Source organism: Balearica regulorum, chromosome 17, assembly GCF_011004875.1.
Source record: "Balearica regulorum gibbericeps isolate bBalReg1 chromosome 17, bBalReg1.pri, whole genome shotgun sequence".
Lineage (NCBI taxonomy): Eukaryota > Metazoa > Chordata > Aves > Gruiformes > Gruidae > Balearica > Balearica regulorum.
In genome coordinates this window covers 12531590-12554524 of record NC_046200.1, presented here as the reverse complement: position 1 = coordinate 12554524, position 22935 = coordinate 12531590, and the positions used below count along the sequence as shown (strand labels likewise).

The window sequence follows — 22935 nt, the reverse complement described above, 5'->3', positions numbered from 1 at the left end:
AGTGACAACTTACCATGTGATCATATAACCAACACAAGTTCCTTCTATCCAAAAATGCTCTCCTACTATATAGCAGAAACCTAACCCAAGATCTTCTATCACATCAGGAAGATTTTTCCGTATCAGGCATGGTGGCCAAGGAGGTGACAAAGGCAATTCCCTAGCAGAGCCAGATGTAGCAATCCTTAGGCCTGTGCTTCAGCCACCAGACCTTCCCTACCAACGGCTAGGAGGAATCCATGGAGGAGACAAAATAGAGCTGCCATTCCCTGGAAAGTCTGCCACTACAGTCCCGCTTCTCCTTTAAACTGATTATTCAAAACCTGTCCCACATCATCATTAATCGAGTTGTTGACTAATGTTGAGTAATGCTTACCAGCTGCTTCAGCAAAAACGGCAAGATATCTTCAAGAGCCTGATGTCCAATGGTTGAGTGCAACTGTTCAAATGTTTTAGCTGCAGCCTCTCGGACTTCTTCCAGAGGGTCACAGAGCGCTTTTCTCACTGTAGGAACTAGGGACTCGGAGAAAAGAAGTACCTAAAGATGTAGAGATAAAATCACAGAATGTCTAAAGCACAACAGACACAGGCATCTCAGTAAAGTAGCTAAGAACACAGAATTTGCACAACTGAAACTAAATCACAGTTTGCTTGAAATATGTTGGAAGAAAACCAGGACTAATCAACACAAACACTTGCAGTGCTCTAAGGCTACCTAGTGGATGATTTCTATTATCATACCTCATAAACGTGAGACCTGTGCAATGTTTTAAATCTACCAACAGATACAAATGCATACATTTGCCTGAACGGCAGCTTGTGTTAGTTGTAAGACCGAAATTCAATCCATAAACAAGTCCAGCACTAGCTTTCTTATTCTGTCTCAACTGCAATACCTGCATCATAAACATAAATATCCAGGACATGAGAGATTTCACCTTCCACATATAACTTACCGCATCCCTGCTGGTAGATTTCATTATCTCACTCAGCCCGATGCAGACTCCTTGCCTCTCATCACTCTTGTCTGACCTCAGTCCATCTTCCAGAATAGGAATGATTTCAGGAAGGATCTTCTCTCCTAACTTTCGGACGAGGTCTCCCAATGTCCGTGCTGCAACCTGTCCCAAAAATTTATTCATTAACTATTTTCCTGTTTTATAAAATTTAGGAAGGTGAACTGTGAGCAGATGTTAACTTTTGATCACTGTTCACAGTATAGACAGAGTAGTAGGAATGGAAACACAACAATTATAAGTAACCATAGAAAAAAATAGTTTTACCCTCATTACAGTTGCCTTCAGCAAAGAAAGAACTCAGACATACTCATGCTCAGAACTGTTAAATTCATGACAGCTTTGGAGTGATTTATAGAAAAGAATTATCCTCTGTACTTCAGGAATTGGTTTATATGGTCACCTGCAGTAACAGGAAGGCATTACTCAATTTCTCACCGTTCGCTTATCTGCGCAAGTACTGGCCAAGAATTTCAGGAGAAGCCCAAAGAGGGTTGGCAAAATTTCACGCAGCGTGCGAGGAGTGTTTGAGACTACAATCTTCCAGACATGTAAGGAGGCTTGACGCACTACCAGCTGGGTGTCAGAGCGGCCCATGTACAGCCCCGCCAGCACCCTGTTCCTTCTCTCCACACCAAGAGCATTAATAATAGCCTGAAAAGAAACAAAATTGTATTATCCACTCCTGAAATTTATAAAAAGAAGAAAATACGTGATGATTCAATACATCTTTCTAGCAGGCTTTCCATGCTGATTTAAAAAAAATAAATAAATAAAGGCACAACAGATAAGAACAGCTTTACCTTGTTTGATTGGGCTGTTCCAAAGTTGTCATCCTCGGAGGCAGTTTCTGTGGTCATTTTTCCGGTGACTCCTGAGATATGGAACAGAAGATCTCCAAGGAGCTGAACGGAGCTAAACCTGGCAATAGGAGCAAGTCAAGTGTTACAAAACGGTGTGTTCAGGCAGTACCTGTCCAAACATGACAGTATGTCAACTATATACGTGAGCAAAACACAAGACAAAGAGCTAGGTCAGCACTGAAACGCTCATGGGCCGATATGTAAGATCAGTCTGCCTACACAACTGAGAAGCAGCACGGTGAAGAGAAAGGGAAGGAGTAGATACCAAAGTGGAATGGGCTGAGAGAATTCCTGTATCAAAACAATCAATCAGGGAATAGTCAGGACTCTAAAAAGGAACAAGACATTGCCAGTATCTGACTCAACTCAAAAGACATTCACCTGGGACGAGCGCACTCAGCACTCAGCTGACACAAGCCTTTTAGTACAACTAATTTTTGAGCAATTGCTATTAGCTGTGAGCGCTCCACTGCATATTTCCATACATGGGAGAACAAAACTTACTCAGCATTTTGAAAAACTGAAAAACAATATATGAGGGCTAAATATTGCCACATCAACTGCCTTGGAAGTGCTTTTCAGAGTCGCTACCAGAATTAATAACCTAGTAGGAATGCTTTGCAGGTACCAGGAAGTCTGATCCATGGCTGGCTGATCCAGGGCTTCTCAGATTCAGCGCTACAAGGCATCATATTCAAATCAACAGGCAAAAAGAAACAACTTGCTTTTGCTTCCCAGGAGGTCTCTGCATTTGCTTGAGGAGCAACAAAGAGTCTAAATCACACCAGTTTTTCAGCCATGGAAGAGAAATGTCTGTGAATAAGGTGGTTATCCCTTACCTTATCCTCCACAAGTCATCAAACAGGCCATCCTCGAGCTGTGGCAGGAGAAGTGCAATGGCAGTCTCAGCATACATACTTATGATTCTCTGGCCGGCACGCAGGGCAGTGTCCCGCACAAACTCATTCTCATCTGCCAGTGCCTGAACAGAGACAGAAAAGTGTCTGTGAAACCTGAGGTTTTGGTTGGTTTTTTTCCAACACAATATACAAGACCAACAGGAGGAAAATAAAACAATGTTTTCTGTCTCTCCTCCATGAAAAGTAAATGAACTATAGAGTTGTGAATGCACAAAGGTGATTTCAAGAAATTACTGGTGACTACAAATAAAAGACAGTAAGCAACTAACTTAGAAGAAGAAATAATCTGTAATTTAATTTTTTTTATATTTTATGTAGTCCAGCAATGCTGGACAAGTCTCTGCATGTCTCTCAATTACTGGAAACGATGCTTAAACTACTTTGGGGGCTTCTTTTTGTTCTGTAATAAATAAAACTCTTCAGCCTCTGCTACATACCTTAAGGATACAAGGAATGATGGGACCAACATAGGGAGTGAACTTGTCTCCAAAGGTAATTGGCAGGTAGTTGAACATCATGATATAACCGTCTCGTACATGTGGAGCAATATCCACTTTACTGGCAGTAGCTACAATCTCTGGCATAAGTTTCTCCAGCTTTTCTACCCCCAAACCAGCCATAACTTCAGCCAGACCTGGGAAAAAAAGCAGGGAACAGAGCTGATGAACACAAGAACAAACAAGCTAATCTGATTTAAGAGCAGAAAGTCTGAACTCAGCACTCAGACACAGTTGTCCCCACCTTGAGCAGCACCAGATCGATCCACTGAGCTCTGCTCATATGTCAGGGTCTCCATCAGCCACGGCAACAAATCCTCAAAGCATGATTCCCCCATACCCTTCACCATGGCTCCCAGTGCCTTCGCAGACACTGTACGCACCTAACACACAAGAGGAGCAGAGATTTCCAAAATATCCAGTCAAAGCAACTAAGACAGGTGTGTCAGACTGCTCACAGATCTACAGAAGATTCGGACAGAGTCTAACCTAATGCACTGAAAGACAAACTGTATTTGTACAAGAGACTTACTTCAGGTACAGGATCCAACAGAGATGCCTTCAGTCCAGGAGTCACACTGGGTAGGTAAGGAGCCAGATCCTGTAACAAAGAGCCCAAAGACTAAGAACTAGATCCAAAATGAGAAAGAAATGTAAGTCACCTTCATGAGTATTCAAACCCCTTATTGTTAACAATCATCCTTAACATCCTGAGAGTTTAATCAGTTGCTTTCACGGTCCTGCAAATAAGCACAATGAATTGTTCTGGAGTCCAAGGAACAACACTAGTTCCATGCAGATCACTCAAAACCTTTTGGATGCTCACTCACAACCCAGCACTTTGTATCTAAGGAAAATCCAACGCTCTTAACATTTACACAAAGTTTAAAGGTAGAGATTATCAGCACAAAAATTAAACACAGATCTTTAGCCCTCAGTGAGATTCTACAAATCCTTTTCAAACAAATCCTGGATCCATTTGTAAGCAGCTGAACTGTGTTTCACTGGTACTGGTTTTGCTTGTTTGTTTGTTAAAGGCATTTCTTATATGGTAAAAATTACAAGACCTTTTTGCAGGGATAAATCTGGTAATAACTAGATGACTAAAGTACAAAGCTGACAGTCTTAAGCACCTGAGAATTTTCACTGTCTTTATAGCCATTATCTCCTCATTTACATACATTTAATTAAAGAAGCTGCATGGATTCTAATATTATCTACCGTAACAGCAAAATCATCACACCAAATAAATGCTCTCTAGTGCTTGCTCTGTTATCTCCTACGCAGTTAGAGAGCTTTTTCAGCTCCGTACCTTCTGATCAGTCAGGGAGTACATGTTCCCAATGATCTGGGCAGCCATCTTCCTCGTGTCTGTGGAACGATCTTGAAAAGCTCTCTGAACAATTGGCATGATCAGAGCTAAGGATGGCGCATCAATGAAGTGGACGAATTTGGTATCCAGGAGAGTTTGCAGACACTTCTGGGTCTTCCTGGAGGGGTCAGTGAGAGCATCCAACAGAACTGGAGCGATTGCTGAACATTTTTAAAACGGAGAGAAAAGACTTTATTTGTACATAAACCAAAAATGTGCGTCAGGGTGAGCTGGTGTTCTCTCACAGGATGTTTTACATCCTTCTAAAGCAACCAGCAGCATAGGGACAGCAGAAACCATATTAACATTAGCTGACAAAATGGACAGGAGCATTCCAAAAGCCTTGAAGCAGACAGCTGCTGTTAAGCTTTCATGTTAGACTTTTCTGGGAGTAGTTTCATTTCTATAGAAATTCGGATTTAATCCTAAATGTTGTGAGCATCAAACCTTGCTATTATAAACCCTGGTCGTGTCAGGACATTAGAGATGCAGACAGTTCTTACCCAGGATCTCTGGATTCCTGATGACAGACCCAATCTGCCTGAGAGCTTGCTGACCTGCGTTCTGCACCTTCACATGAGAATCTGTGAGCACTTCGGTAAGTTTTGGCACAATATTGGGTAAGCAGGAAGAGAGCTGTTTGGGAGCACAGTACGCCATAGCCCCCAGCAGTTCCACTGAGCCTGTGCATGAAGTACACAAAAAGAAAGAAAAAAAAGACAAAACACAAAACAAATACAAAGCATTAAGAAGAGACAGGAGAAGAAGATCACATTTACCTCAAACTCAAATCCACCAGCCGGAGAACATGCAGAATGGCTGAAGTGCCTTAAGCCACTCTAGGCCACTTAAAGACACTAAAATCCTTTTTTTTTTTGTATCAGGGAAAAGGAGGAGGGGAGGAAACTTCCAGTTTCTGGAGTACTTCTAGAGAGATGGGGGGCAAAAGTGTCCCTTGAATCTGCTGGGGGAAAAAAGTTGCTCAAATGTGTCAGGGAACTCATATCTCAAAAGTTTTAAGTTCCACAGTCCCCTATGAGACAATAAACTACCACAGCCATCTGTAGGGATGAAGGAATAAACAAGGGGAATGACAGTGGAGGGAACTGTGGGTTACTCTCAATCATGTCAGTCAGATATTGGTCCATACCAGCTTTGGTTCTCCAAGATTCCTCTTCTAGTGCTGCAAGAAGTGACGGCAAAACCAGCTTCACGCCGTGAGTACTCAAGTTGCTCATCACGGCTTTGGCACAGTCATCTGCAGCCTCCAAGGAGAAGAGAACATTTACAAGCTGTGTCACAACACATTTTCTTCTTCCTCAGAGACTCAATGGGAACAAAGCTTTCACGTAAAATAGTGTCTAAGTACAACAATACAGCTAGCCAAGTAGCTTTCAATTAATGGCCAATGAAGTAAGATGCTTTCAGTTATTAAGACAATCAAATTGTATTAGTGGTATCTCAAGGGACAGATTCACCCTCTCAATTTGACTAGTTATGAACAGTATTCGTATCCGTTCCATTTCTGTTTTCTCTTAACACTCTGTTCTCAGAAATTTAAAGCATCTTACCTCTCGCACGTACTGGTTCCCATCTCCAAAGCAAAGCAGCAAGTGAGGTAGCACATGAACCACATAAGGCTCAAAGAGCTTTCCAAGCATGCTGCAGAGCATCTCAAAGGCAAACAGAGCCCCTAAAGAAACAAAAAGGACAGTCAGAGGAAAATATAACTTCATTTAAAGGGGATGGAAAGGGAAGATACAATTTGCCAAATATCTGTAGAACTTCTCCAAAAGCACTCATATCTCACAGCTGAAAGTCTCTTGCCTTCTTGCACTTGTGGCTAGTGCTGTAGCAGGGATTTCTGGTCTCAAAAAGGACGAGAAGCCCAGCAGCATTAAAAACATGTAACAGTCCTCTGTGTCCTAGCTTAGGGAAGCAGAAATAAGGGCAAGAAACATCCAGCAGCAAAAGGAACAAGTAGGCTGTGAGACCCCCTGCGGGCCAGCTGGAGCAGAGTACGTACAGGTCTCTTCCCACTCAGGAAGCAGGAGCCCACCTAGCAACCCCTGCCTTTGAAAACAGGAGGGGCGGCCACAAGCATGCTGTCTAGGACCAGAAACCCTTCCTCCACCACAATGCAGACACAGCAATTTTAGGACACTATACACAATCAAGGGCTTCACGACAGATGCACCCCATTTCATTCTCTGCAAACTTTAGTAAAATAAATGTAGATAAATCAAGCACAGGGTTCAGGTATCATTTGATCTGACCACAGATACAAGAGAAATTTGAAGTATTTGGGAGGGAAAAGCTTTGTCCCTTACCCTCACGCCGACGAAAGTTCTTCTTGTCTTGGATGGCATCGGTCAGTGTGGTCATCATCTCCTGCTGCTTGAGAGAGAGGATGCCAAGGCCTTTCACCAGGCCTGCCAGCCCATAAGCTGCACCTTTGCGCTCAGCATACTTATCAGACTCTAAAAGCAGCTGCATTAGCTTCTGTATCATTCCTCCTGCATCCTCCTTAATTGCAGGCACCAGGGGTGGTAAACAGCTTGCCACTGACTCCTGAACCTGTAAAACAATCCACTGGCTATCAGATCACAAAATATTCATCATCAACATAATGTCCCCATAGACTGCACCCACAATGACAGCTTTCTGTCACCAGAACCATTTTTCATCTGACACCCCTAAAAGTATTGTAGTGTTAACCTGCCTCTGCGTGGAACATGAAAACTGCTCCATGAAGGCACCTACCTGCTGAGATGGTGTGGACAAGGCTGCTATCAGTTTGCCAACAATTGGTTTCACTTTAGGGTCACTCTTGTCCAGATGTTTTGCCAGTGAACCCATCAGAATCACCACGCTCTGCCTGACGGCATCATAACTGGCATCATTAGGAGCATTTTTCAGGAATTCTTCAAACACTGGCAAGAGAGAGTTAACATTGTCCTGAAAAACAAAACCACAGAACTTGCCACTAGAGTCCACTCAGAATGAGAATTGCTATGCTCAGTGGACTTGCTTGTTCTTCTCTGAGCCAACAAACCGAACAAACACGCTGTTTTTACAGTTCATTTAATGTGTCACATCACATAAAACCTTGTGCCATCTCAACTGGCAACAAATATTTCCTGCTAGAGAGAAGTTACCTCTTAAAAATTAGGTCCCCCAAAAACCTGCCAGCATGATGTTCTGCCAGAAGCAATGCAAAGCTACGAGGCAAGACTGCTAGCCTGAACATCAGGGCATGCTGTTTTGCTTGCTCCATTTGCAAAGGGAGAGCAGAAAGATAAAACAAACTTCACATGGCTTTTCTAAGAAACAGAAGGAAAGAATGAATAGTATGAAAACAATCCAATTGTCTTGGGTTTAACAGGAATGCAGAGGGCTGTCCAGAAGTGACCGGCAGATATGAGGAAATCAGAGGCTGAGCAATTTACACCCTGCACACCTGCCCCGTGCAACACTGCTGGAGAAGGGCTAGCAGCAAGAAGAAGGATGGTCCTCAATTCTCTGAATGACTTTAGTTGTTTTCAGTGTAACTAAGTCAACGATCAGGAGGCTTTCATGTTTTGCTTTGCACGAGGCCTGAAAAGGAACTGTCACCTTCCCAGGATTAACAGATCTGTGGTCTGATTTTACTTTTACTACTCTGGTTTTATACCATTCTAACTCCAGCTGATTCAGGGCTGTTTCTTTTTTATAGCAATGGCAGGGAAGAACTACACTTAGTCAACACTAGTCACTAACAGAATGACTCCAAACACACAAAAATTCCTACTACGGGAAAGTTTTCAGCTGTTACCTCTAAGAAATAAAATAAAATAAAATAAAATCTTTGGCCTCCAACACACAGTATCTACATTTTTGTTCCATCTTTTTCCACTGCTAGAGAGTGAAATGTTCAGACTTACTTTGCCATGAGTGTTGAGCGTTGAAAGAGCTGCATCTAGCATGCACTTCCTGACTTCAGGACTGCGATCATTCAGAGCATCAGGTACAAAAAACTGGAAGAGGGGCTTCACCTGAGAACTGTCCAGATGCTGTGAGAGCTTGTTGAGGGCCAAAGCTATGCCACACCTGTAAAGACGGTGAGCTTGTGAGCTTACTGACGTTTCACAGGATTTGCTTGTGGTCACAATCACATTTGCTATCAGTAGTACATTACAGAAATTGAGAGAGAACACCATTAGGAAACCAAAGAGCTTCAGAGTGTCCAACCTACGTGCATTTCATTACACAACCCCATGCTGCAGGTTCCCAAAAGGACAACAATCCTTCAGCAATATAATGACTTTTATCCTGATTAAGCATTACAGATACTTGGGCCAACAACGACAGGCATCAGGATCACTTCATCTACTGCTGAAATACAGCAGCTTTACAACAAGGTACATCAGCAGTACAGAACAGATTAGCTTAAGACAGGTAGCGAACAAGATGATCTCAAATTAAACCTGTATAGGGCATACAAGTAGACAGAAAGTAATTATCCAAACTGGAATTTGTCCTGTTCATTAAGGCTCACACTGCTGCTCTTGAAACCATTGCCCATACAGAGGTGGGAATACAGTAAGGTAACTCAAAAATCAGACAGTGTGAGAGGGAAAGACTCTGTTCTTATCAGAAGGACACAGAGAAGATAGTATCTGATACTTTGATAGAACTGTCAGCATTTCAGTTTGGCCTGCCCAGCCTGCTTGAGGGCCACAAACATTCTCTACCAGGATACATGAAACCAGCAAGTCAATACAACTGCATCTACTTTGTTCCTCTAACATTCCCTTATTTCTCCACTGCCTGAACTTCTAAATAAAAATCTAGAACATCTCATCTGGACGCACAGGAAGTGATGAGATCAATCTGAAGATGACTGTACCTTGCTTCCCACTGGTCAGGCGGTGATTCAGATATCACTCGTCCCAAAGCATCCAAAACTGGAGGTGGCCTCTGGAAGGAGAAAAAATTTCATCAGAATGCCTCTTCTAAGGACATACACGCAGAGAATACTGTCAGCTGTACCTGCAATGCCATTTTATAACACTGAACAGAGGTACGATACCACTAGCAGAAGAGCATGGTAAAAAAACCCATGCAGAGAGCTAGCTTAGGCCCAAAAAGACTTAGACTGACCCCGCTCTGCCACAGTCTTCCTGTATCACCTAAGGCATAGCTTCCTCCTGTACAATGGTGCCATTACTGGCCGATAACTTGAGGCTCAAGACATTAAAGTCTGTCATAAGCTCAAACACAGCAACAGTGGGCTTCATGCACATCCTCAAGACAGACAAAAGGAAGAGTGATTAATGAAAAATATAAAGTAAAGCACAAGCTTGTGCCTGTCAATCCCTTAGGACAAGGGTACTTACATAGAGCTTCTCCTGGTAGATCTCTATAAGTTTATTCATGACCTCTGCTGCTTGGTTTTGATACTGAGCTACAGCCCTGGAAAGAGCTTCAGCACCTGCTTGTCGCACTGCCTCTTCATGGTAGATGACATCTTTGATCAGCAGAGAACAGAGGTCAGGCTGCAGCTCCAGACCCATGGACTCCCACAACCTGCGGCACACACGAAGAGGTGACCGATCACCCTTCAGCAAGAGAAGCCACCACTATGTGCAACATCAGGGTGACCTAAAGCTGCCCTACACCCTGCAGGAGGCAAAGTCCCTGCCGGTGCAGCTCCATGAGGTGAGCAGAAGAGAGGTCCCCTTAATCAGCCAGGAAGAACTCTTACCTCTCTGCCAACTTCTGAATCTCATCCTCCATATCAAACTTTACTACCCAAAGGCGACGCAACAGATTCAGTCCATTCTTTTCATCGCTGTCTGGGGTTGGTAGAACCATTTGTAGCTCCATCAGTCCCTGTGAATTAGTTTACAGGAGAATCAGTGCATGGATCTGATTTTGGAAACGGATACTTTAAAACACTTAAAACCTTCGCCAAGTCAAGCTCTCAGTGGCTGGAAGTGTCAAAATTCATGTTTGCTTGTGCAGTACCCTGCCCAGACAGATCAGAGACTTCCTGTTGCTAATAAGTGAGATGAATCTCAAAAATAGTGCTCCATGGGCAGGTTTCAGAGAGGCCACCAGGCACGAGGTTGTGCTCTGGTGACTACAGTCTTTCCTGCTTCTAAGTACGAAGAAGCCAGCTCAGGTGAGCGAAGCTGAAATTACTTTCATGGCAAGGAAAACCAAAACACCCATCATTTTTTTCTTTCTTTTTTATGTTCTCAGAAGTGACTAAGCCTGAAGCTTTCCAAAACCACTGGGCCCAATACAGACACAGGAATTTTTTGCCAGCCTCTCTCTTTAAGACTCAGCTCTATGCAATTGTAAATAGAAGGTGTTAAGCTGTCATAATTACACCTGTTTTAACAAAATAAAGGTGTGGATAGACCCAGAGTACTCCTTCCTGCAAGATAAATCTAGCACAAAGAGCATTCCTTAGAGCATTATTGTTCAGTAGCTAGTGCCTCCTCCTGCAGACACACTACCCGAAGACGAGCATCACAGCTGAAGCTTCTCTTCATCAGTGCTGGAGAAGATTCGCCTCCCAAAAAATTAAGGAATTCAGTGTGAGCCTGAATGATTCCCACCTACCCTGAGAGCTGCATCTCGAACATTCATGCACGGAGATTGCAGGGCCTGAAGTAACACGTCGATCTCCTCCTGTTCTGCATAGGCACAGCCGTCCTCCCCACTGCTGCTTGTGCACAGGGTGGTCAGTGCATCGGAAGCCAAAACCTAAAACGCCATGAGAAAGTAGTAGAGATTCCACCGCTGACGTCTGCTTCTGTGCATTTGGTCAAAGCAAGCGCAGGGCAGGGGCTGAGTGCCATCACAAGAGAAATTCTCGAAGAACAGTGACAAGGGTTCGTGACGAAAACGAGAACTGATGAGTTCAGTCCAACCCTTTGCCTTTTTGTTATTTTTGACCTTTCTGCCATCTCATCCCTTGGAACAAAGTTTACTGCTGGTTACTCAGGGGAGCAACTACTAAACTTCTTTGCCAGAGCAAGGCCTTAGAAAAGGAATAAAATGTCACCTGTGGAAAACTGAAGAATATGTTTGGTGCAAAAAAAGCCCACAGAAGAAAAGATAAAGGCATTTTATCCCAAGAAGAATACCATAAACATAGGAGAAAATCAGTTAAAGTATCAACCACCAGCCTCAGAGACTTAAACCAGGTGGGTGTATTGCCCTCAGTTAGATGCCGATGAAACTGAGGCAGAATCCCGACTGTGGTTATGAAGCCAAGGACTCACCTGTAACCGTGGAGAACCTGTTCCTATCACCCGGGTCAGGAGAACCAGCATGTCCCTCCGGGGCAGCAACTCTGGGCCATTCTGAAAGGTTGGGGGGAAAAATGGCAGAGGGAGGAGAAAAAGCATTATGTTTTGTGAATCCAAAGTACCTTGCCGGCGTATGACACTCTCTATAAAAATCACAATCAAAACCTAGGGCTGGACAGGTAACCAAAACCTGTGACAGAAAACAATCTTACATTGTTAACTTCAACTTGTAGAATTAATCTGCTTTGTCCAGTTTAAACATTAGCTGTTTTATCTCATGCCTCATCTGAACAACTGTTGAAGGAGGTCATCTAAGCCCCACAGAATGGTGAAGGAGGTCATCTGATCTCACCTCATCCACCAGCAAAGCCTGGCCAGTTGCTGATGATCTCAGCTGAGCATGGACCGTAAGAATCTGCAGAATCTTGACCAGAAACTCCTCCTTGTCTTCACTGTCATGAGGTGTCTCAGTCATAACAGTCTTTAGGAGAGGAAAGACCAAGGAAAACGCTGGAGCAGATAATGGGGCAGCACCTGTGAAAAGGAAAAACAATCCTGTGAGCATAGCTGATCTTGTTGTAACTCTCAGCATGTCTTTGTTTTATAATATTGACTGGTGTAAAACGTACACCTTGGTAGCACATAACGGATCTGGCCAGCCTCAGCCTTCAGTACAAACGTGCTAAGTGACACTAGGTGTTTCTATGTCCCTAGAAACACCCAATCTAAAGGACAGTCTCGCGTGTATCTGGACTTACCCCTCAAAGCAGCGCACACACTGTTTGGCCTCTACCACTTTGCCACTCCACTTAACGGCAGCAACAGTAAGGCTCCAACAGTGACACGTGGCATCTCAGTGTCAGGTTAATGGTTGGACCTGATGATCTTAAGGGCCTTTTCCTACCTAAATGAGTCTGTGATTCTACCTAGTGTTGTTGCTTGCTACACCAATGAGCTGGCTTTAATTAAAGTCACATTAGGATTCTGAATTACTTCCAATGCTTCAGCAGTGCAAAAAAACACACTGTAAATTAAATCGAAACAATTCAATGGATTAAAGTAGACAGAGAGGCAAAGCTGAGATATTCTCTATCCTGGAAATACTTGCGGGCAGGGGTGGATGGGACACAAAATCAAATCCATCACACAACCAAAGTTGAAATAAAATCTATCATTTAAAATGCATTAAGTTTGTGTGTATACTCTGAGAATTAAAATCAACTAAAAAAAATAAAAATTATGGTCATTTTTACTTCTGAACAGGAGGATCCACACAGGATTCTGATACAATTTAACTAATTCACTTTTAAAGTTCATTTGTCCCAAAGTAGGGGCCCATTTGCCAGCTATATTCCCTTTAAACACTTCCTACCAATCTAGCTAACCTGTCATTCCAGTCTTCAGCCGGATTCTTGAGAATGAGGTTCCTCTAATTCTGGTGCAAGTCTCAACTCCCCGCCACCCTTGAAAAAAATTACAGCTTTTGGATTCCTGTTAAAGATTTTGAACCCTCCTTCTCACAGGGGCTTGGCTATGGGACATAAGAAATGGTTCTTCCAGTCCTCCAGTTAGTCCAGTTAAACCTCAAGCACTAGACATCTAGGGAAAACGTTTGCTTTCTACATCCCATCTGTGCTGTCAGAGAAAGCCAGATTTTAAATTTCTAAGATGCAGATGAAGAGCACTGCAGACACATTACTGCAGTATTAGTCAGCTTATGTAGGGCATGGATACTGCAAAAGTAGTTCAAGGGAGAAATATTAAATACCAAACACACTGCAAGCTCCTATTTAACAGGAACAGCTTAGGTAAAACCCCCTCTGTTTCTGATGTGGGATTTTTCTCTCTGTTCAGAATCCGTTTGCTTTTATGCCTTTTTTTTTTTTTTTTTAATTATTGGCCAGATATTTTTAGGCTTAAGCAACTGTCCCTGTATATGCAGCAGGAGGAAGGAAGCTTTATCTGAGAAGATAAATGTTCTATTAATGCAGTAGCTGGTATTGACCAATAGGAGTAAGATTACAAAATGTGTCTTGGCATTTCAGCAACGAATGATAAATTTTATCATCCACATTATAATGAGATATGGTCTCTCTTAGGTCTCATGGTAACCTAAGAAACTAACCTCTACTAAATAATATTGCAACACTACACTCCAAAGAATTTTGAAAATGAGGAAAATATCATTTGGGAATATAACATGACTTGTCCAGTGCTATGGAATCTATTTCCTTTCTCTTGCAGAAGTGAAAAAAGAAAACCCCACAGATATTCATTTAATTAAGCATTGTAGGAAATCTCAAAGGATGAGGGCTGAAAATACTTCCACTACTTTCTGGAAATAACCCTGAAAAAGGATTCAAATGTTAATGAACCTGCACTTACTATGGAAATAAATTACATAGTGGAGACACTGAATTATCACTGAGATGTTCAGCACTGAAGTGGTGCTCAGCATGGGCAATGGCTACTACTCAGCTGTGAAGATTAAAGTGCCACAGTCACACAACTGCGGATCTGACTGGCAACAGAACAGCAAGAGGAGAACTGAACTACCAGGGTAAGGGACCAAAGAGAATCCTTCAACTCCTCTAAAAAATTATAAATCATCTACCACAGCAGCTTTTGATTGAGCTAGATGATGAACAGCTCCAAAGCCTGGATGAATCACTACAGTACACCAGAGGCTTTGTGACAAACTAAGCCATTCCAGCCTCCACAGGCAGAAGACCTTCCCTCCCTCTTCTGTACTATTATCTTCAATGGAGTGGTACAATTACTTGTGCACCCCATAGTGAAGCAGATTCTGGAAGTGATCTAGATTAAAACTAACCCAGTGGAAAAAAAAAAAAAGAAAAACCTAATTCACAAAAAAAAGGTTCATTTTAACCCAGATTATATTCTTGCACTGTATAAATACTGGTGCTTGCCTTTGTGTTACAGAGTGGGAAAGAATTGCTTCTTCAACAACCATGCCAGAATAAAATATTCATGAACTGCAGCACTACATAGCAAACAAGCAGAGGCTACAGGCACTTCACTGCTGAGATCAGAGATAACAAGCAATTATTTTGTCTTTCCACTTAGTCTCACTGAATCACTTATGCTAAGTGGTGTTGAAAGGTAAGAACTGTCCTTGGCAAAGATGAGCCTTAATTTCACTACTATTATTTCTGTATGAGCCATTTTAAGAAAAAAGACAGTTATTTCAGTTCTACACTTACTATACTTATCATTTCTACTACCACCACCACAAAAAAAACCTTAAGGTTTTTCGCATCTATGAAGTCTTATTGGATTTAAAAAAAAAAGTGAAGTCTCACCTATAAAACATTATACAAACCATCAAAACTAAATCAGCTCACAGAGTTATTGGGGGGCACAGGGAGGGCCAGAGGGATCTACAGTAGTTTTTACCTGGCTCTCCCTTGCCTGTTCGGCTAGGAATGGTATGGGCATGCAGCAAGCTAACAACTCTGTTCAGAGCAGTAGGCAGCTCTTCTTGACACCAGGATTCATCTAGTTCACATTCTGGTTTCATCAGGCGCAAGGTCACATGGCTCACTAAAGTACCTGGTATGAAAGAATACAGACTCCGTGAGAGCACTAAAACAAACATTTCTTGAGAGAAAAATTCCCCAAGAACACAAACCCAAGAAGTATAACAAAGCTCTGGGCAACAGCCCAGGCTGCAGAAGAGGCACAGAGAAGGAAGCACAGCCCTGAGGCTTACAGAGGACAGCTCAATTCACACCCATATGTGAGAGAGACGCTCGCATCCTCCAAACTCTGCACAGGGGAAACAATCCCATTGCGACAAGTGCTACTGAGAGGTGGTCACAATGACTGGACAACTCCTTGTCTTTGGACCCAGTCCTATCCAGCAGTAGGATCTCTGGGACATCACAGTCATCTTCCTAAACACTGCTCCAAGGTGGTTATTCCTCTTGGCTGTGGTACATGGTCACGATCCACAGCTTGCAAGAGCAAGGATTTTCACCACCCTCACATAAAAATAGTGCACCCTGCCCTTAAAAAGCAATTGCAAATACTAACCAAAGGTTTTCAGTCGAGCAGGCATAACACAAGAAGCTAGGGAAAGAAAAGGATCCTTAATCCTTGGAGCAGCCAAAGGTGATCGAAAAAGTGGTAAGAAGGAACCGATGAGACCAGGGATGTACTGAGTGAGACCAGGCGGCTTTCTCTTTATAACAGTGTCCAGGAGTCCTAGAGCTGTTTCCAGCTCATTATCAAGCTGTAAGAAAAACAATTCAAAAGTTTACCATAAAAATTCCATTGAGGAAAAATCAAGTTTTTAAATCTAATTTCCAATGGAAGAAACAAATAGGTTATTGCCAAATATTCCCTATGCTACTCCATTTTCCTTTTATCAAACTTACTTTGGTCATGGTAGCTGCAGAGTGGGGAGAAAAAAAAAAACATCAAAAAACTTACCTCCTTCAGCCGTTTTCTTATCTGAGACTCCCTTTCCAGCTGTGCATGCATTAGCTCCTTCTGCTTGCTAGTCAGCTGCACTTCATCCTTTATTCCTTTCTTCTTCTTTATTTCCTGCAGTAGAGAGCCATGGGCATTATTAACCTGAGCTATTAACATCATCCCCTCACCTAGGTAGATAAGAAAGTTGGACGTATTGGGGGTTTTTTTCACAATTTACTTTCAAAACAGTATCAAAATATTCTTCCAAGCATGTCACCCTTAAGAGAAGACACAAAATGGAAATTGGCAGGTTAACAACATTGTGGTGTCCCATTAGCAGCATAACATCAGTTTCTTCCAGGTTTAATTGGTCGCAAATTATTTGCTATTATTACACCACACTACAGTGGATGGGCATGTCATCCTCCCCAGAGCAAAGAGAAGTCAACCTTTAATAAAAGAACGCTCCAGTCAACCTGGTACATTCCCCTCCCTTCACCAAATTCTTCCCCCATGTATGCCTGCTGCTCTGGCCAGACTGAACAGAACTGCTGGCTGTCTACAAGATGGAAGCATCTATTTAACAACCCTTACTGAAAAAATTACATGAGATACATTGAACAAGAGATGAAGAGAAAAAAACAAGTATTACTAACTAGTAAGCATGCTCACAAACAAGCAGAATACCACATAAATTGATACAAAAAGATATAAGAGAAAAGAAGCTAACACAAACAGATATAAGAGAAGACAACATTTAGGTATTCAAAGAAGTTCAGAGAATCTTTCCCAACAGCATACACACAGATGCCAGAAGCCATGCAACAAAACAGACTGGATAGCCTGGTGTCAGAACCTTCATCACTGGCTCTCCCATTCCCATCAACTCACCTCCTTCAGCTCCAGCTCAATGATTTGTTCCTTGAAGGAATAAGCTTTGTTCTCCCTTTTCATGTTAGCCTTTTTCATGCTATCCTGTTGAGCACTGAGAAGGAGAAGCAGAGAAAAGAATCAGCACTGCTCTGGACTAAGATCCAGACACACAAATCCGGGAACTCTGTCCAGAAAGAGCATCTGACAAATCAACTCACCCACTGGCTAGATGCCAGCAGCAATCAATTCCCTGGTCCACAGAGGAAAGAAATTCTCAAGTCTTACCTCTGTATGATGGATTTGTCATACAGTTCTCCCTCTGGTGTCTTCATGATGGCAAATTCCTCTCGCGTAACCTGGCACAGAGCTGGATTCTCCATTGATGTTGAGATAATGCTGATGAGCTGTGGGAGCACTCTACCAGGTGAAAGCAGAGAGAGAGATCCCACTGCATTCATAGATGACTATAGAGAAAACAAAGAAAAAAACATTATCATCAGTACTCCTTGAAATTGTCTCAAAAACGTATGCCCTGCTGAGGCAGCCTAGGTTACGTTCCAATTCCTAACTCCCTGTTCAGTTGGTACTTGAATCTTATCTAGAATTCCACTTGGTTGCTGGTACACATTCTTCCCCCTGAAATCCCAGCTCCTTTTCACCAGAGACCTTCTCTTTGAACCTGCTTTTTCCTCACCTTTTCGACAGTCTCCTTCCTTATAGGTCAGTTAGTACTTAACTCCTCCAGAAAACTCTCCTGTTCCAAAGTATCTCCCAAAACTTACACAAGGAAAGCAGAAGTTTATCACCTGGTTCTCCGGAGTGTAGGCAGTGATCCTGGGTAATATGTCATTCAGGTGTTTGGTAATGAACTCTTTGGGATCTATCTTCATCTTGATGAGGAGGGCTGGCCAAAGACCTGGCTGCACTGCCACTAGCAAGAAGAACAAATGAGTATAATAAATATGAACCAGACTACTAATAAAATGAAACACAAAGGTAAGATAAGAAATCCATACATGGGTCATGAGAGGGGTCTTGTCCCTTCACTTACCTACAGATGGATGATGGCTCACCAGCAGCATCTCCAGAGCCAGCTTTTCTGGCTCCACAGAATCCACATCAAGCCCCGCCACACTTGAGATGACACAGAGTGCCTCATGAAGGACACGGGGAGGAACATAAGCCTTTCCTAGCTCTGACAGCTCTCCCGACTCCATCACCAGGACCTCATGAGGCAGAACCTGCGTGGACAACTTGCCATTAACACATCACACCAAGCCTTCCTGAGCCCTGAGCACACTTCCCTGCAGGAACACCATACTGAATGCCAACAGTCAGCTCCCTCTGTCAGTACCAACAACCTGAAGTTTTCAAAGGAAAGAAGTGATAACGGATAACAGTGGAACTGAAGCACAGAGATGACAGTGAAAGAAAGACTGAGAATGGAGGACTATACTAGATTTGGCAAGCCAGGGTAAAATAAAACTAAACCCATCATTTTTGGCAAAGAGGAGTGGAAAAGGTTGAACCAGCTGGCTGGGAACACTATGCCCAACTTCTGCAGTCTAATTTTACCCAGTATCTTTTCAAAAATACTTTATTCAGACTGTATCTGTGACATGTACAAAGTCCCAGCCTTGGTACCTAAGTAATGCAACTTAACCTGTCATACAACTTGACATGGTGCTGGTTTAGCAGCATGTCCAATAATATAGCACTCACCATTTCCTATTTTATTTTATTTTTATTATTGATAATAGTCGCTACTAAAGTATTTCCATTACATTGGTTTTAAATAGGCAGCCTGAGCTATAAGGTGGGGCCAGAGAACTAGAATACCAAGAAAGGAACTAAGCACTTGGTCCTCCAGCCAGGATTAAATTTGGATTAAAATAATAGAAGGACGTGGAAAACTTCCTCCCCAAATAATTCTGAATAACCTGTCTTCTGTATATATAGGGAAGACTAGGCACACCACAGACACCGATATGCAGTAATCTAGTAACAAGTGGCATTCTAGGAGATCATACAGCTGGAATCGAATCATCTTCATATCATGCTGTATGTCAATACTAACAGCAAATCTAGGGTAGGGAGGTGATCAGCAGCATACAAACTGGCTAAGCACGGACTAGGCTTCTGGACTACTCACCTTATGAGAGCTGAGAACCGCTTTCAGCTCCTCCAAGAGTCCATAGGCCAGTTTGTACCCTCCCAGAGAGGACAAGAGCTTCTTAACTGTTTGATGAGCCTGTCTTCGAACATGCCAGGTCCGACTCAGCAGCACTGCAACAAGAGCACGGTGATACTGCCTGAAAATAGAGAAATAAACAGGTTGAGCAAGGGAGGCAGCTCTGCAAACCAACTGGACACAAAAGCACAAAGAGTTCAACATTTTGTGCAAAGACCCAAGCCCACCCTCTCCACTGCCCGCATTAACATTCAGGGGTCACAGATCGGGGCAGCAAGAGCAGTCTACGTACTGAACTTTACTTTCAGGCAGCCGTTGCGCATGATCCAAGAGAAGGCGCTCTGTCAGCTGCAGTACTGTACACATTGCTGTGGGAAAAGACAAATATTTAAAATAGCATGAGACTTCATAAGGAAACTTTTTTTTTTTTTTTTTAACCCGAAAACAAACAAACAGCAAGCGGGACACATTAAAATAGCTACCCAAACTGAGCCTCTACAAAATCTTCTCAGTGAAGCTACAGACAAATCCACCAAGACTGGAAACAGGACCACGATTTCATAGAAATGTTGTTAGCTGGATCCCAGCAAAATTTCCTGACCACAACGTGTGACCTATTTTTGTTTAGGTCAACAGCTCAAACCAAATGATAAACACAATGCTCACTGCACCAACACTGTTAATCCCTGAGCGCTGCCGAAATGTCTTCAGTGAAAATAAAACCTATACTGAATTCATACAAAAGTGCATAATGCTATTTGAATAGCAGCCTTGGTGTTTTATCTCATGGCCTCTGCTGAGCTTCAGCTGTCAGTGGGCCCTTTGGTTTGTATATCAACGTTCAACCATATCATAAAAGCAGGAGCAGAAAGCCCTGAAACATGGGGTGGGTTATAACCTATAGTAAGTGGACTTTTGACATTCAAGACATCAGATAGTTTGGGGATGTTAAGCATGTCAGCTGGATGTTTTCACTCAAATAACCAATAACAAATCATGATAATATTTACTATCAAAATATCAGCATTTCGGTTTGGAGCTAACATCCTAAGAGAGCAATATAAAATTCTCCAAATCATGCTGTTTCAGGATATTTGCAGGCTTGGGAGGGAAAATAAATGGATATACACAATGCCTTCAGGAGACAGGGATCACAACAAGCAAAGGAGAAATGATGTTCTTTCCCATTTAGGAAACTTTACATCTTCAAAGCTTTGTACAAAAGATAAATTAATTCATTTCAGAGAAATGACTCATGAACTCATTTTCAAAACTTTCACTTTAAAATGTAGTCAGTAATGTTTTCTGTTGGGCACATTCCATTATTTTTTTCAGGTAATCTTTAAGTACCAGAGAACAAAACAGAGCATAGATAGACTAATTTATAACCCAATTGATTTCCTATCTGTTATTACTCTTCCCCCACATTATCTTAAGATTTTCACCTACATGTTTTCTTCTCCGGCCTTATTTTACTTTTTCCCATCTTCTTCTTAATTTTAGGCTTCTCCACATCCCTTAGATTGGCTGCAAATATTTATTTACGAACTGGGACACCACACAGATGCATTTTGTATTGGAAAGACTTTTATAGAATATACAGATTCAGAATTATAGATGTTTGATAACTCAGGTTCATTAGAAATAAATTAATTCATTGACAAACTTAGACTACAATTAGTCTAGATGTACTTCTGAAAGAGCATGCTGTTCATTTTAATCTGAAACTGGATCCTCCAAGGCTCATAGAACAGGGCTGACAGCAACAGTAGCTCTTACAAGTACTAAGTAATAGAGTTAAACAGCTAGTGGATACACAATAACCGACAATTTACCTTCCTCTGATGCAGACTGCAAGAACTTCTCAGATGTAAAAATTTGTTTTTTCTCATCCAGAATCAGCTGCCAGAAACCACTCAGCTTAGACTCTGACAGGAAAAGAATAGATGTGTATCAAGGATGTTTCAAAATAAGTCAGAACTCACCAGCATACATAAAATACAGTAGAATTCTGTTTCCTGAAATCACCCAAGGTATTTCTAGCTTTACTTGTCTTCAGTTACAAAGCCTCTCATCTCTCTCTTTCAGAAATATAAGCACACCCAAAAAACATCCGCTGAAAAAAATTGGATTTCTCTGACTTACACTTGTGAAATGTAAAGTCTGTTTCACCTTAATCTTTCATAGGGCAATCCTTCCTAAAAACGAAGGAAAGGAGGAAACTGGTGCGCTGCTTTTGATAGACAGAACACACCTGGATTTTATATCCTGGCAGGTGTATGAACTCAGACAGTTCTTGTAATATCCTCTAATGGAAGACAGAATTCCAGTCCTCATGCCTTCCAAAGATGGTTTGTAAAAATACTACACAAGTAACAAGCAAGTAATGCTTTTAAGGCACCACTTGAGCCCTGGCGTGTAAGGTCTCGGTGAACATCTTCTGCCGGAGTAAAAAGGAATACTGCCCTAAGCAAATGGAAGCTGGAATTTGTAAAGCCATGAAACAGCAAGAATTCTTCACTGACATAACTGAGAGAGACAGGAAGAAATCCTTCCCTGGTTTACAAAAGGGCAGTGATTCTCTATGCAGAAACAATACACAGATTACAGAACAGTATCTCATACACATTGTCAAGACAAAGTGTTAACCCTCAGAACCTGTTTATACTGGATTCTGCTAGATGTTCTGTGACCTTACCAGTTTGTCCCTCAATTACAGACATCCTGCAGATCAACAAAGCTGCAGCAACTCCTTCAGTTACCATGGGAACCTGAGTACTCTGAGATGCTGCTTTTTCTACTGTCTGGATCAGCATCGGCAGCAAGTCCATTCCCTGTAATAATGTGTCACCTGAGGAGACAGACAGAGACAAGTTGCAAAACAACACTCTACACCACAAGGGTATCAATGGTTCTGCTGTTGTCATGAAACAAGGAAGGGAACCAAACACGCACTGGGAAGACTGAATTTCCCAGAGTATTTGCCACTCACTACTATCATTAAACTTTAACTATGAAAAGCCAGATGATAACCACTTTAGTCCTTTCCTCACGGATACAACAGTCCCATCTCAATACGAGTTTCTGTTCATGGGACGCAAAAGAAAATGCTAATTCAGTTACATTAAAGGCATTAAAGGAATTGATTCAAATCACAGGAAGTCTGACTTCAAAGACTTCCCTGAGAGAGGGAAAGTAAATTCCTGGCAAGCCATGACCATCTGTTCCCCTTCAAACATTCACAAGGCAAGGAATCTCACTGATCTGCGACCCTCGCTTCCACGGAAGCTGAGCTAGGTGTTCCTGTTAATTCCAGGAGCAACACCTCACACACAATACTGAAAAAGAAAAATAAAGACCTTGTGATTTTCTACATTAAGTATTCACAGGCAGTGTTTTAACTATCAACTCCTAAGAGTTAGAATCTCTATGTTCTTTATGTCCCAGTTGGATGCTTCACTG

The 22935-nt window shown here is 42.2% G+C and overlaps 1 protein-coding gene across 2 annotated transcripts in view; it reads right to left on the bottom strand.

The window, feature by feature from the left end:
- Positions 1-22935, bottom strand: part of GCN1 (GCN1 activator of EIF2AK4) — a 43382-nt gene that overhangs the window by 10417 nt on the left and 10030 nt on the right. For both annotated transcript variants that reach the window (XM_075770185.1, XM_075770186.1), the window contains exons 15-46: positions 22172-22324; positions 21309-21401; positions 19766-19841; positions 19435-19594; positions 18334-18523; positions 18089-18213; positions 17568-17746; positions 17301-17394; positions 16428-16541; positions 16029-16227; positions 15390-15545; positions 12325-12506; positions 11946-12026; positions 11281-11424; positions 10415-10542; positions 10047-10236; positions 9557-9627; positions 8592-8757; positions 7432-7626; positions 6999-7245; positions 6240-6361; positions 5819-5933; positions 5172-5351; positions 4609-4829; positions 3829-3897; positions 3541-3679; positions 3237-3433; positions 2719-2861; positions 1820-1937; positions 1455-1670; positions 957-1121; positions 377-538 (exon numbers count right to left, since the gene is read on the bottom strand). In XM_075770185.1, the coding sequence (XP_075626300.1) occupies positions 377-538; positions 957-1121; positions 1455-1670; positions 1820-1937; positions 2719-2861; positions 3237-3433; positions 3541-3679; positions 3829-3897; positions 4609-4829; positions 5172-5351; positions 5819-5933; positions 6240-6361; positions 6999-7245; positions 7432-7626; positions 8592-8757; positions 9557-9627; positions 10047-10236; positions 10415-10542; positions 11281-11424; positions 11946-12026; positions 12325-12506; positions 15390-15545; positions 16029-16227; positions 16428-16541; positions 17301-17394; positions 17568-17746; positions 18089-18213; positions 18334-18523; positions 19435-19594; positions 19766-19841; positions 21309-21401; positions 22172-22324 (4790 nt within the window). The remainder of the gene's footprint in view (positions 1-376; positions 539-956; positions 1122-1454; positions 1671-1819; positions 1938-2718; positions 2862-3236; positions 3434-3540; positions 3680-3828; positions 3898-4608; positions 4830-5171; positions 5352-5818; positions 5934-6239; positions 6362-6998; positions 7246-7431; positions 7627-8591; positions 8758-9556; positions 9628-10046; positions 10237-10414; positions 10543-11280; positions 11425-11945; positions 12027-12324; positions 12507-15389; positions 15546-16028; positions 16228-16427; positions 16542-17300; positions 17395-17567; positions 17747-18088; positions 18214-18333; positions 18524-19434; positions 19595-19765; positions 19842-21308; positions 21402-22171; positions 22325-22935) is intronic.